Consider the following 12474-nt stretch of genomic DNA (forward strand, 5'->3'; position numbering starts at 1 on the left):
CTGTGGACAGGTGTCTTTTATACAGATGATGAGGTCAAACAGGTGCCATTCATACAGGTAACGAGTGGGGGACAGAAAAGCTTCTTACAGAAGACGTTACAGGTCTGTGAGAGCCAGGGATTTTCCTTGTTTGAGGTGACCAAATACTTATTTTCCACCCTGATTTACGAATAAATTCTTTACAAATCCTACCATGTGAATTCATGGATTTTTTTTTCACATTCTATCTCTCACAGTTGAAGTGTACCTCTGGTGCAAATTACTGACCTCTGTCATCATTTTAAGTGGGGGAACTTGCACAATCGGTGGCTGACTAAATACTTTTTTGCCCCACTGTATTTTCCTAATATTTCCCTAATAACATCAAATAATCCTTTTACGTAACCGTGACTGAAAATAGTACTGCTCATGCTGATCAGTTGGCCCAGTTTTAAAGTTTCCCACTTTATCAAATGCCTCCACTCATCACTGTATCTGTCAGGAACGCCCACATTCCTCGTCTTTTTCCTAATTATAGCAGCGATTATCTGCTCGAGGTTAATTTCAGTTGCCCTTCTGTCATGTTTTCAGTATTCTTTTACTGCACATTCCATGTTTGTCTTTGTCATAGCTGCTAGGTCTTCATAATTGTGACTGAGTGATGCTGCTCAGGACTGTCACGGCTGACCTGCCCCAGTCAATAGAAGAGGAAATGTGGTTGCGTCAGCAGGTCTGAAAGAGGGGATATGAACTCACTGACAGGGACTGGAGGAAAGCCACGTAGATACTATATTCAGCCGCAGCAGCTGTTTGCTGATTTATATCTGAGTTTATGAAGTCTGACTGTCAAATGAGTCTTTGCATGACGCACTTTTACATAAAAGAGCAGTAGTTTACTACACAGATGAAGAAAAGGCATGTATCCACAATTTCTCTCAAAAGGACGTTAGATATTAGATATACTGTTACCGGAAAAAGTCACAATGCTGAATAATAAATAGAATGGGGAATATTGGGAATTTCACCCCTGTTTTTAAGTTCAAGTTTGTCGTTATCGTCTTTGAAACAAGGGAGGGGTCAGTGTCTGAGTGTCAATACTAAATGCTTTAAAGAATACCCTGCTTTGGTGTCTATTATACTCTAATGGAGATGATGATTTAGATCACCATTGTGATGTACTAAAGAACAATTTAAAATAGCAATCGGACCATAAAGTCACCATAACAGTGGTTAACAAGGTCATAAACCAAGTGAGAATCATGGCTGTTTTCCCACAGGCTTTTAAACTACTCTATTCACTTCCTCTTGCCTATGAAAGAGCATCAAGGTTTAGGCTGCAGCCAATTTCAATATGCAATTTATATCCTTAGTGCAGTGCACTGCTAAGCTCATGCTACTTGAATGAGAAACGGCAGTTTTTTTGGAATATAGTCCAAATGGGATATAATGCATGAACACATGTCAAAGAAACCACCAAATGCATGTTAAAGTAATGCATCTACACTCATATACCTGATTAGATTTCTTGCTTTTACATATATTACTAACTGTTATGTTGCGATGGTGAAAATTTTGATGTCTTCATAACTTTTCTGCAGCAAAATTAACAGAAATCTACAGAGTATTTGCAGCAAGTAGTTGTCTAAAGCGAGGCCCCTTATTCCTTCAGGTCTTTCCCCTGCATCTTAATTAAGGTCGGCGTGGGAGGGAAGTTCTATCAGACAACAAGATTACTGCCATTCTCCTGCTTTGTGGGAACTGGGCTATTGACCCACACATGAATGTCAGGGAGCACAAAGAAGCGAGAGACACACACACGCAAAATCCAGAACTCCTTCGTCTTTTCCCTTTCTTCAACCCAGACTATAGAGAGACAAGGGGGCATTTATACCCCGATTCTCTATCCCCTCCAGACACTGCAACCAATGGGCTTTTTCATGACATCAGCCTGCTCACATCCTCCAGCCCACATCCAGAGCTATTGACTCAGTTTGGAAGAGAACAATCTGCTCCACTGAAAGACTGGCAGTCTCACTGAAAGCAGCTTTGTGCATCTGAAAAACGTGAAGCTTCTTAAAAGTGTTGACAGGATGTTTAAAGTCTGGGTTTTAGGAAAAATAACTGAAAGAGAAATATGATAAATTCACACCTATATATGACATAAAGTGGTGACTTCCTTTTAATATGTAAGAATAAATGGATTAATGTGTATCTTTTTCCAGATTAAGGCATCAACACAATATGAAATTCAGAAAGCATACTGCATATATTTATTGCAAGCCCCACTGTGGTTTTAATAAACTTTATAGTGCAGGTGGCTGAAAATCCCCCATTGTTTCTTTCTGCTGGAGAACAACAGAAGCAAGCCTCTGCTACAAAAACTCATATTGCATTTATCTAATTTATTAGCACTTGCTTTGGTTTTTGAGCAGTGCATTATTTCAAGCTGCAGCTCCTGTGGGCTGGACATCAGATCTAGCTCACAGCAGCAGCCACTTTGTTAGAAGGTCGTCTTAAAATTCTGATCAGAATTAGACAAATCAAACACAAATGCTCCCATATTTGCCCACATGCATGTCTGACTATACCTTTTTCAGTAACCTGTGTTATACTAGATTAAAGTAGATCGCTGTATTAGAACCAAGACCAAAGCTATCACCACGATTGTTTTATCTGAACCAGAGGTGCCGTTGAAATCTCAAGGTGACAGAGAATTTGTGGGCAGGGCCCAAAACCTATGGAATAAACCTCCTCAGGAAAGTTATAAACCTGATTATTTCTTGGTTTAAATGATTTCTAGCTTAAGTGTGAGACCCTAGTATTCGTTTGACTAGTTGATTTTTGTGATCTTTGCAAAGCAATTTACTGTAAAGCACTTTTTAAGACAAGCTTTAAACAGTGCTACACAATGATGGCAGTGTTCGTGAAGTGTTTTAAATTTACATGTGTGGATAATGTCATGGATAAAAACATAAAAAAGGGATTTGTGTGATTAAAAATCAAATTCACAGATGGCTTAAAACGGTACATCTTCAAGGACTTTTTATCACTCCGCACGCTGCCAGTTTATTCCCAATGGACTCCGGTACCTCTGGTCTATGTTTACACTGCTGAAGTAGGCAAACACTTATTGTTCACTGCCATAGAAACAGAGAAGGAAGCCAAACGAATCAACATCACTCCTACTGTACAGTAAAAAAATTTCAAACCATCACGCTGCAAGTCTTTAAACACCATCCCACATAAAAATATGACGGCCCAGAAAGGCCACCCAGCTTGTTGTGTAGTCACCCGTGACATAGGCAGGGAGGAGGGAGATGCCTAAATTAGGCCAAACGGTAAATATTTTAGGAAGTCTCATCAATTATTGACAAACGGCTTTACCTTGCTAAGCAGACCACATATCGAGTGTCTTTCCAGTCTCTTCGCTCAGTCCTCTGTTAAATCTATGAATGTGTGGTGCTCTTAAGTACATGTTTTTTAAAAGTGAAGGAAACTTACAGAGCAGGTTTCCTAGGAAAATTAATGTGGCTGTTTTGGATTATAACAAAATTGTTCACTGCATACACTCAAACAGAAAGATTAATTATAAAATGGTGAAGAAGGAACAATTTTTAACCTGTATTCATAAATAGCAGGACTCCTACAAAATAAATGAGAAGATTATGTCGCCTAACACGTGATGTTCAACTGATTTGCAAAGCTGGTGATGTGCTAAATCCTTCACTGCTTGCTCTGTTTAGCTGCTGAAAAGGTGGACCCTGTAGTAATTACATATTGTCTCAAACAAGTTCAGTTAGATTACATTTTGTCTGAGGCAGGAAAAAGGTTTGCTCCCACAGAAACTGAGTCTGAGTCTCTATAAAATGTTGCTAATTTGATGTGTCTTGAAATACGCCTTACACGTACAGAGGAAATTAATGGTTCAGTGATCCAACCGCACAGAAAGGTTAAAGGTCGAGGTGAGCTACAGCTGGAAAACTTTGTGCTTAATGCCTCGTGGAAGAAGAAGCCTCCCCCAGGTTAAGCAAACATCTGTCAGACTTAATTACACCTTTACTTCACTGTATAAGTCAGCCTTGAAGATAATAAAAAACATGCACTTTTTTCCAGTAAAACCACAGTTCTATGAAAAAATCTTAGTTAGAGTACTTACTAGTGGTGTTTCCAGACATCTGAATGATCAGTTTGCTATCTTTCTCAATCTCCCTAGAATTGAAGGGGCGGACCCGCACCGCCACCTTCACAGAGGCCCCTGCCATGGTGCTGTCTTCTTAGCACCTTGGGGTGCTTTCTGTAATGCCGGTCTGCAAGTCTGTTGAAAGGAGGAGAATATGAATTACAACTGAGTTGCTGCCAATAGTAAACTAAAAACTAATGTGCAAACCACTCCCCAAGAAACCCAGAAACTGCAACTTAATCAAAGAACTGAGTGAACCCAAACAGGCTTAAGCAGCATTTTAACAGCTAATTCAAAGTAATGGATAAGCAGTAGAAACAGGAAGGCAAAAGGAATGCATACATGATCTGAATATATAAGTTATAGTCATAAAGTCACTAAGAGTAGAGAAGGAAGACTGAAACATAGAGTATAGTTAGTAGTATATTTTCTGCCATATTTCAAATTCAAATCCCCTCACGGTGACATCATCAGGATCTAAGGGTAAAAAAGCTGACTGTTTACAGCTGTGGGCGCAAAGGGATTACTTGTACATACACTGATCAATTATCTGAAACTTTGTTCGTGTTTAATACCACATAAAATGCAGTGATGAACTGTCAAATGGACAAAAAGCTTAACCACAGACAAAAAGTTCGGCCAGCTTACACGACTGATAAATGGGGAGCTGAAAGCTTAAAATTAGATAAAAAATGTCTAAAGGGTTAAAACAACTAAAAGTAATTTTAACTACTTTTCAGCGGAGTGAGTGGGATCACTCAATCATCAACGTTTATCCAGTATCCTAATAAGCCAGCATTCTTCTAAATTGGCTGCCCCTCGCAAAAAGAGCATGTGAAAAGCAAATGGGTGGGGCCTCGATATGACAGATCGATCTAAAAAAATCAAGCTTTCTGCTCACAGGAATTTCTTGAATGCCTGATGACCTCATTATTTCAATTGTTGGTCATGTTTAATATCAACTATTATAATTAGCTATTCTGTACAGTTTAGTAAAAGTACAGTTCTAATTTTAATATTGTGAAGAAGGGATACTTGAGTCCATTTCCCAGGCCTACAGAGGCATATTATATGAAAAAGGTCGGGAACGACTGTCCTTATTACTAGATTTACTGGTTTTATAAACATCCATCAGATCAAGTGATCGTCATGCCATAGCAGACTTTTCTAGCATGTGCTCTGTTTGCATAATATTACAAATGTTGTCTTATTTTTGCATTATTTTGTTAGAAATTGTAAAGTTGGAATATTGCATCTTGCGGTTGATGAGACTGGGACAATAGCGTAGGGCAGGGCTAAGTGGCTGTAACATGAAAAGACCATGCATGGTCAGCTACAGCCAGGGGAGTAATGGATAATAAAGCAAGCTGTAACAAAAGAAGTGCAGCAGCAGCTAAATGTCAGGCTGTTTCTCTGGATGACAATGGCACTGAAACCAGCCACAAATCCAGGGTCTGGCTCCATTCAGAAGCTCCATTTCACCAACGACTCGTTACGCAGTCACTCAAAAGGCAAAAAAAATTACATTCAATAGATTTTAGTGTGTGGTGGGTGGATCAAGTACAAGCATGACTCATCATCAAAATTTTAATGTGGTTATCAATAAGCTTGACAGCGAGCGCTATGATACAATTAGATTTCAGTGATGCTGCATCAGGTACAGCTATGAATATTAATAAGAGAGTCTGTCATTTCTTTTACTCAACTGATGCCTAAGATTTGGGATCACGTCAGATTTGGTACCAATACTCAGAGCGTGTTCGTGACTCAGATTGTCTTTCATCACTGAATGTAAATCTGCTGTGTCACCCCGATTCCTGGTACATCCTCTGCAGCTGGCACTGGAACAGATTCACTCGCAAGGTGCATGCAGGGAACATAGGTACAACAGCAAAACAGGTGTGAACTGACTGCAGGCTAAAAATCAGGATTAATAAATGAAAAGGAGCGAATGGTGTACAAGGTGTGCCATAAATCGACTCTGGTTTTGTTATCTGAAATGGAAAATATTAATCACGTCACAGTGCAACTTGTGCATCTTGTGAAAATATATTTCCACTTCTTTTTTTCCCCTTTCCACATAACATCCATGGTCGTAATCTGCTCACACACCAATCAGCTGATGATGGAGCTCAGCTGGGCGGCCACCATTTTCCCAGTGACAAAGACTAAAGTAATGCACATAATGTTTCTGACAAGACTTTAGGCAAATTTTCCTTATTGATTAGGTAACTGTGAATTTATTAAATGCTTTTAAAAAAACAAACAACGTTGTTTTTCAGGATGGCAGCAGGTCCATAAAACGCAAGTCATGCACAATGTCGTTATTAAGCTTAAACTGACCATTTTGACTCGATAAAAACATCATTTATTGCGTCATTTCAGCAGCTTTTGGCGTTATGACACAACACTTTAGCGCACACGTCTACCTCACCTTTCCCTCAATGACAGTGCATTTATTGCTGCCGTCCTGCTCACACAAATAAAAGCCTCTTTATTAAAAATAGACGCAGTTAAATAACATGACAGCACATAGCTGGTGTCAGACAGCAGCTTTAATGCATCTGTATCGCTCTAGGCTGCCTTTTTCCCGACAATGACAGCCTCTTCAATGGCCGCACCCTAAGCCCATCTCTCCCCAGGAGATTTAACACTAAGTAAATAAAGGCTGCTTCATTAAAACTGCATCAGCACTGTGACAATGGAAACACTGAAAAAAAGCCGCCCTACCTCGGCAATGCCAATAACGTGAATTGGCTCTATTTGTCGTGCTCGTCTGTTTTATTGTCCAGCTCCGCGGACACCACCACCACCTCCGCTGCTCTCCTCCAGGTCTGGCACTGCCCCTGCTAACAGCTTCCCTTCTCCATGAAGGGCTGAGGAGGTCACCGCCTGCTGGTGCCTTGTACCTGTACCTCCTCTTCCTCCACCCGTGACTGCCAGTGGGGACTCAAGGAAAACGGCAAGGCAGCTTGGGATGTTCGGCCGAAGCGATCGAAACGGCTCTGTTGTCTCCCTGTCTTTGGCAAGGATGCTCGAGCTCCACTGAGCCAGTGACATCATCACCGAGGGAGGTAACAGCATCAATGCAGTAGTGGGAAGAGAGAGAGAGAGAGGGAGGGAGAGGCGGAGGCAGGGAGTGGGATTAGTATCCCGCTTATGACCTCTTATGGAAGCTGTAATAGAGAAAACCCTTTTATTAAAGGTAAAACTCGCGGATAACTGGGAAATTTGTGTTTTTCTCGAGGGGTAAAATCAGCCTGGATTACTTGGAGGATTGTTTTGGAAGCAGTGCATGTGAGGACACACAAACGGTGTTGTACTTGTAAGGTTTAGTAGGTCAGATCTGGGACATCAAGCCGAGAGGAGACAAGTGGCACAAAGCAGGTCGCCGCGCATGGAAACTGAGTGTTCACTGAAACATCCAATACAGCTTCTTAGAGTAGAGCCAGGCCTCGGGAACGGCATCACAGCAGAAAACAACAATATAAGGCCCAATTCTTTTTATTTTTCTTGAGATGTGTTTATTTATGACAACGATTTTTGTTTCCGCATTGCAGTTTTAAAGTGTGTCGCTGTATTTTCAATTCAATTCAATTCAATTCAATTTTATTTATATAGCGCCAAATCACAACAAAAGTCGCCTCAAGGCGCTTCATAGATACATCGAAAAACCCAACAATCATATGACCCCCTATGAGTAAGCACTTTGGCGACAGTGGGAAGGAAAAACTCCCTTTTAACAGGAACAAACTTCCGGCAGAACCAGGCTGGAGCAAATAATAAACGTTGATTGGTAATCAAACAATACGTGCAGTTTGTTTTTTGACCTTCATTTTGAAAAGGAAGCAGCTAAATGCAGATGCACCTATGTATGTATTCTTTTAAGACATGCAACCCACACTTTCCACTTATATGTAGCTTCTTGAAAAAATTGAAAATATGTGAAAACTATCATTTCTGGATGATTTGTCATACCTTAATTCCACCCATGTTCTGTGGATTAGAACATCTGAAACAGGAAAAGCACAGATTAAGACACTTTTTGACAACCATGACTCAGTTCCATGAAGTGGACTTAATGAGTCTCAGCGTTATAATTATATTAATTGCATTTCCCAAAATATAGAGATTTTGACTCATGGCAGTAAGAAGCACTGATGTCATATTATGTTTTTCATTGATCAATAAAATTTCAGTTAAACTTTCCTTGAGAGAGAGGACCGTTTTACAGGCAGAAAAACGCTGTCTGCTTCAGAAAGATACTCAGATAAACACACAATTTCCATCAGATGGAATGAATGAAAATTCAAAAACTCATCATTCTAGCTCTATTTTTTCAAATTTACTCACTAAGGAGTGACAGTATGCCTATTTGACAAATAAATACTCCATTTAATATGCACAGCAGCATTTTTTTCTACAAGTGCCTTATTTATTACATTTGAAAGCATTTACGCCACACACCACACAGCTGGATCCTCTTAGTTAAGAGTTGTCAGGAAAGGGGGTCTGACAGCTGAAGCCTGTACCTCCCATTCTACTTTTAAATATCCACAAATAAGCCTACAGTCTGAGCGTGAAGTGCTCTATTGGGATAATAACATAATATAAGGTTTAAGATAAGATGTGGCCTTATTATTCAAGATTCTGCATGTGAGAAGAAGAATTTTAAATGCAGTTATAGTGACTGGATGTTTACAGTTTAGCACTGTTGACAGAGAGCAGTCATTTTTGCTTAATGTGTACATCAAAAATCATATATACTAAAGCAGAACTATTTAATCAGAAACAGAGAAAAAAGAGCAGATAAAGTACCTGGAGAGAGATGTTTTGTGGATATACTTTAGCATCAGGTTGATAACAGAGATGAGAGAAGAAGAAGCTTCTTTCAGCTGCTCCTTTATTCACACGGCGTCGCCACAGCAGGTAACTTTGCATGTTTGAGTCGACACAGCCCTGAAAGAGACTTGTGCCTCCTCCTGGGATCAAACCGGGGAGCTTTTATTTGTTAGGGGAATGTGTAGACACCCTACATCACTGGCAAAAAAGATGACAGGATCCTGCTACTGGACAATGAAGATTTAGTGCCTGTAAAGCTTGATGCTAACAGATGAGTACATTTTATTTTCACTGACAGCCAGTGTGTATAGTAAAAAAATTCTTATGTGTGTATTTTAAAAAATGAATTTTATAATTTGGCATCTCAGGAGCAGCTTTCTGAACAAATTCTTTTTTTTTTTCATCCTGAAAATAATTTGCAGCAATTTGCAAAAAGGTTTAGGCAGTAAAAGGCAGTCAACAGGAACTCTTTGTCGGGTGGAAGGATACTTTAACTGCTCAGGTTTCAGCCTCAGTGAAACACAATGCAATTTTGTGACCTTGCTCTTTGCACAGTCCTACCATTCCTACTGCTCTCTCTCTCACACACATTTAGACGATGTGTAAAACCCCTCTTGGGCTCTCTCTGTCTCATCCACTTCTCTCTCATGCAAATGTTTTATTCAATTCGTCAGCATTAAGATTTCACGGTCTAATCTCCTCGCAGAATGAACATGCTTCAAACGGCACACAGAAAATGTAAGTGGTGTGAATCACAGACGTGAATAAAACAGGATGATGTCACTCCCATGAATCACCACATCCTAAACTCGGCAGACACTCCCTGCTGTGTGTACTTTTTTTTTTAAAAGTGGGATGTTTTTATGATTACTTTGGCACACTCTTGTCCACGAGAGGAAAACACAGGAGGAGTCGTGTATTGTGTCCCGATTTGCGATTGAGGTGTGAGACAAAGGACCACTGAAGATACACACCACTACATTATCAGCATAGATCTCCACTAGAAAGCACACTTCAAATGGTTTTTAGATGTCAGGGTTTACGCCCCTTCTTGTGTCAAGTAGATACATAAAATGGATAAGTTACAGTTAATGACAGTCACCACACCTTTTGTTGACAACCTTTAACACATTTTAAGAAGCCTCCGCTCCATGTGTTTCCTGTCGTCGTCCTTTTTCCACTCTTATCTCTGGAACATCATGAGCACATCCTGTACAAAACTGTTGCTTTTGCAGGTACAAATTGCAGTTACAAGCAAAACATATCTCACCTCTACCCAAGGAATGAGTCTATGTGATGTCTGTGTCTGTAAGCGTGTTATGGATTGACCTTTTACTGCACTCTGTCACCTTTCACAATAGATCATCTCTTTATGAGCACATTTTGCAATATGTGTAACAACATGATTAAAACTACATGTTTAATAAATGTTTTCAAAAAATGCCACTACTCAAAGCTGAATAAAAATGATATAGAAGAATAAAAACGATATAATTCCCACAATTGTTTCTGCCCAGCCTTCCAGCTCTGTTCTGCCAAGTCTAAATTCAGTGGCACAGGAGCCTGAATAATTTATTGGTAGAGTGAGCTGTTGCCTCAAACCTTGTGTGACAGACATGCTTTCTTAAAGAGATGCTCTTGGTGTGTACCTATCAGACCGTGTGGAGAAAAACTCCCACCCTTATTACACTTGGAAACAATAATATCATGGCTTGAATATTAAATTTAGAGATGAATTTGAGATCATGTAAAAGGAGGTCATGGTCAGCAAAAACAAAGTGGATGGGTAATGACACATGGCTTTTATCCTTCATGTTTCATTATGATCTGTTTGTTTGTATTGATGTTCATATTTTCATAGGCATGCTTTTCCTTAAACATTTGCCTTTTCTTTGGCTGTCAGTCACTCCATTGATTGAAGCAAGGGTGTGTACTTTATGTACATTTACGCACAGTATCTGAACACTTCTTCAGTGTGTGAACAACAATCTACTGCTAATAAAGGCAGCTACAAGTGCCTTTTACTACAAGGAGTACACTGAGATTTGACAGGTATTTATATACCACCAGTTCACAACCACAGTTGTCTTTACTGTAAGGATAGTCCCAGGATAGGTCACAGGATAGTCCCCCATGGGCAGCACCTGGCAACACTGGGAAGGAACAATGCCCTTTTAACAGGACGAGACCTGCAGCAGAACCAGGCTCAAGGAGAGGCAGTGACTGGTTTGGATGGTGAGAGGAAACCAAAGAGAGAAAAACAAAAGGAGAAATTAGAGACCATGAACAACAAACAGAACATTATACAAACTCTGGGCAGTGAGAAAAGGGCGTGGCATATAAAAAGGAAGAAATGACAAGGGCATAATTGGAACCTCAGCAGCCTGAGCCTATAGCAGCTTAACTAAAGCATGGTTCAGGGTCACCTGATCCAGGTTTGACTATAAGTTTATTAAAGTTGATTAGAGTTTGAATTCTAATCTTAAAAGTTGAGAGAGTGTCTGTGTCCTGAATCTAAACTGGGAGCCTGTTGCATAGTAGAAGGGCCTGATAGCTGAAGGCTGTGTCTCTCATGGTACAGCAGCACACCCCCTCCCCTTTCGACAGGTTATGTGTGAGACTTCAGCACAGCAGCAGCAAGCACCGAGGGCCCTCGCGCTCACTTTTCACATACATATTTGTCTGAAAGAATTTCAAAAACACATCGGTGCAAATTCTATATCACAACGTCTTCAGCTTTTGTGTTTGTTGTAGGCGTTAACCCCGTCATCACGAGCGATTACATTTTTTAATCAATCAACCCATCTGGAGCGCAGAGAAAAAGCGAAAATTGAATGAGTAAGAAGCGTTTGTTCGGACACGCAAGAACAGATTGAAACCTTAGGAGTGAGCTCACGCCATTCATTTGCATAGGCCAAAATATTGCAGAAATAGCTTAATATTAAAAAAAGTCATGAAGACCAAAAGATATAGCCGGCAAGAGCAGAAATGGCAGAATATTTAAAAATTTGAATGGTGAAAATAGTTTAGATGCAGAAAAGTCTGCATGTAGTACAGAGTCATGGCTCAGTGTCTGAATGAGTGTCACAGGCCTGTATGTGCGCTTGAAGCCATTTATATAACTTCTTTGGTCTGCTGCTCACTGCACAACTGTATTTTTATAGTTTTAAGCTTTTCCTACCCTCACTTATGGCCGTTCATACTAAACAAAGTAATTAAGAAATAAACAATTATAAATAAACAGTTTCTGTTTCTCGCTTTCTACAATTGAAATTTCTGTTTTGTTTTGGGATGTTTTCTTTGTTTTTACCAGTAGAGTTTAAAAACAACAAAGAAAGAAATAAAGAAAAAACTGGACACTCTGAGCTACCAGAACTTTTTCTGTAATTTTACACGTTTATTTCTTACAATGTAGCCCAAAGAGTTGTGCTGACAGATTTCTTTCTTTGTCACGGCAGCGTTTTCTTTGTCCT

The 12474-nt window shown here is 39.9% G+C and overlaps 1 protein-coding gene across 17 annotated transcripts in view; it reads right to left on the reverse strand.

Moving 5' to 3' along the window:
* The window catches only part of kif1aa (kinesin family member 1Aa), a 49471-nt gene extending 42243 nt beyond the window's left edge, over positions 1-7228 (reverse strand). For 15 of the 17 annotated variants that reach the window (XM_085150909.1, XM_085150902.1, XM_085150905.1 and 12 more), the window contains exons 1-2: positions 6890-7228; positions 4136-4294 (exon numbers count right to left, since the gene is read on the reverse strand). In XM_085150909.1, the coding sequence (XP_085007035.1) occupies positions 4136-4241 (106 nt within the window). In that variant the 5' untranslated portion in view covers positions 4242-4294; positions 6890-7228. The remainder of the gene's footprint in view (positions 1-4135; positions 4295-6889) is intronic. The other 2 variants (XM_085150907.1, XM_085150908.1) reach the window with 1 other exon arrangement.
* Positions 7229-12474: the final 5246 nt, after the last annotated feature.

The sequence above is a fragment of the Neolamprologus multifasciatus genome, chromosome 23 (genome assembly GCF_963576455.1).
Source record: "Neolamprologus multifasciatus chromosome 23, fNeoMul1.2, whole genome shotgun sequence".
Classification (NCBI taxonomy): Eukaryota; Metazoa; Chordata; class Actinopteri; order Cichliformes; family Cichlidae; genus Neolamprologus; species Neolamprologus multifasciatus.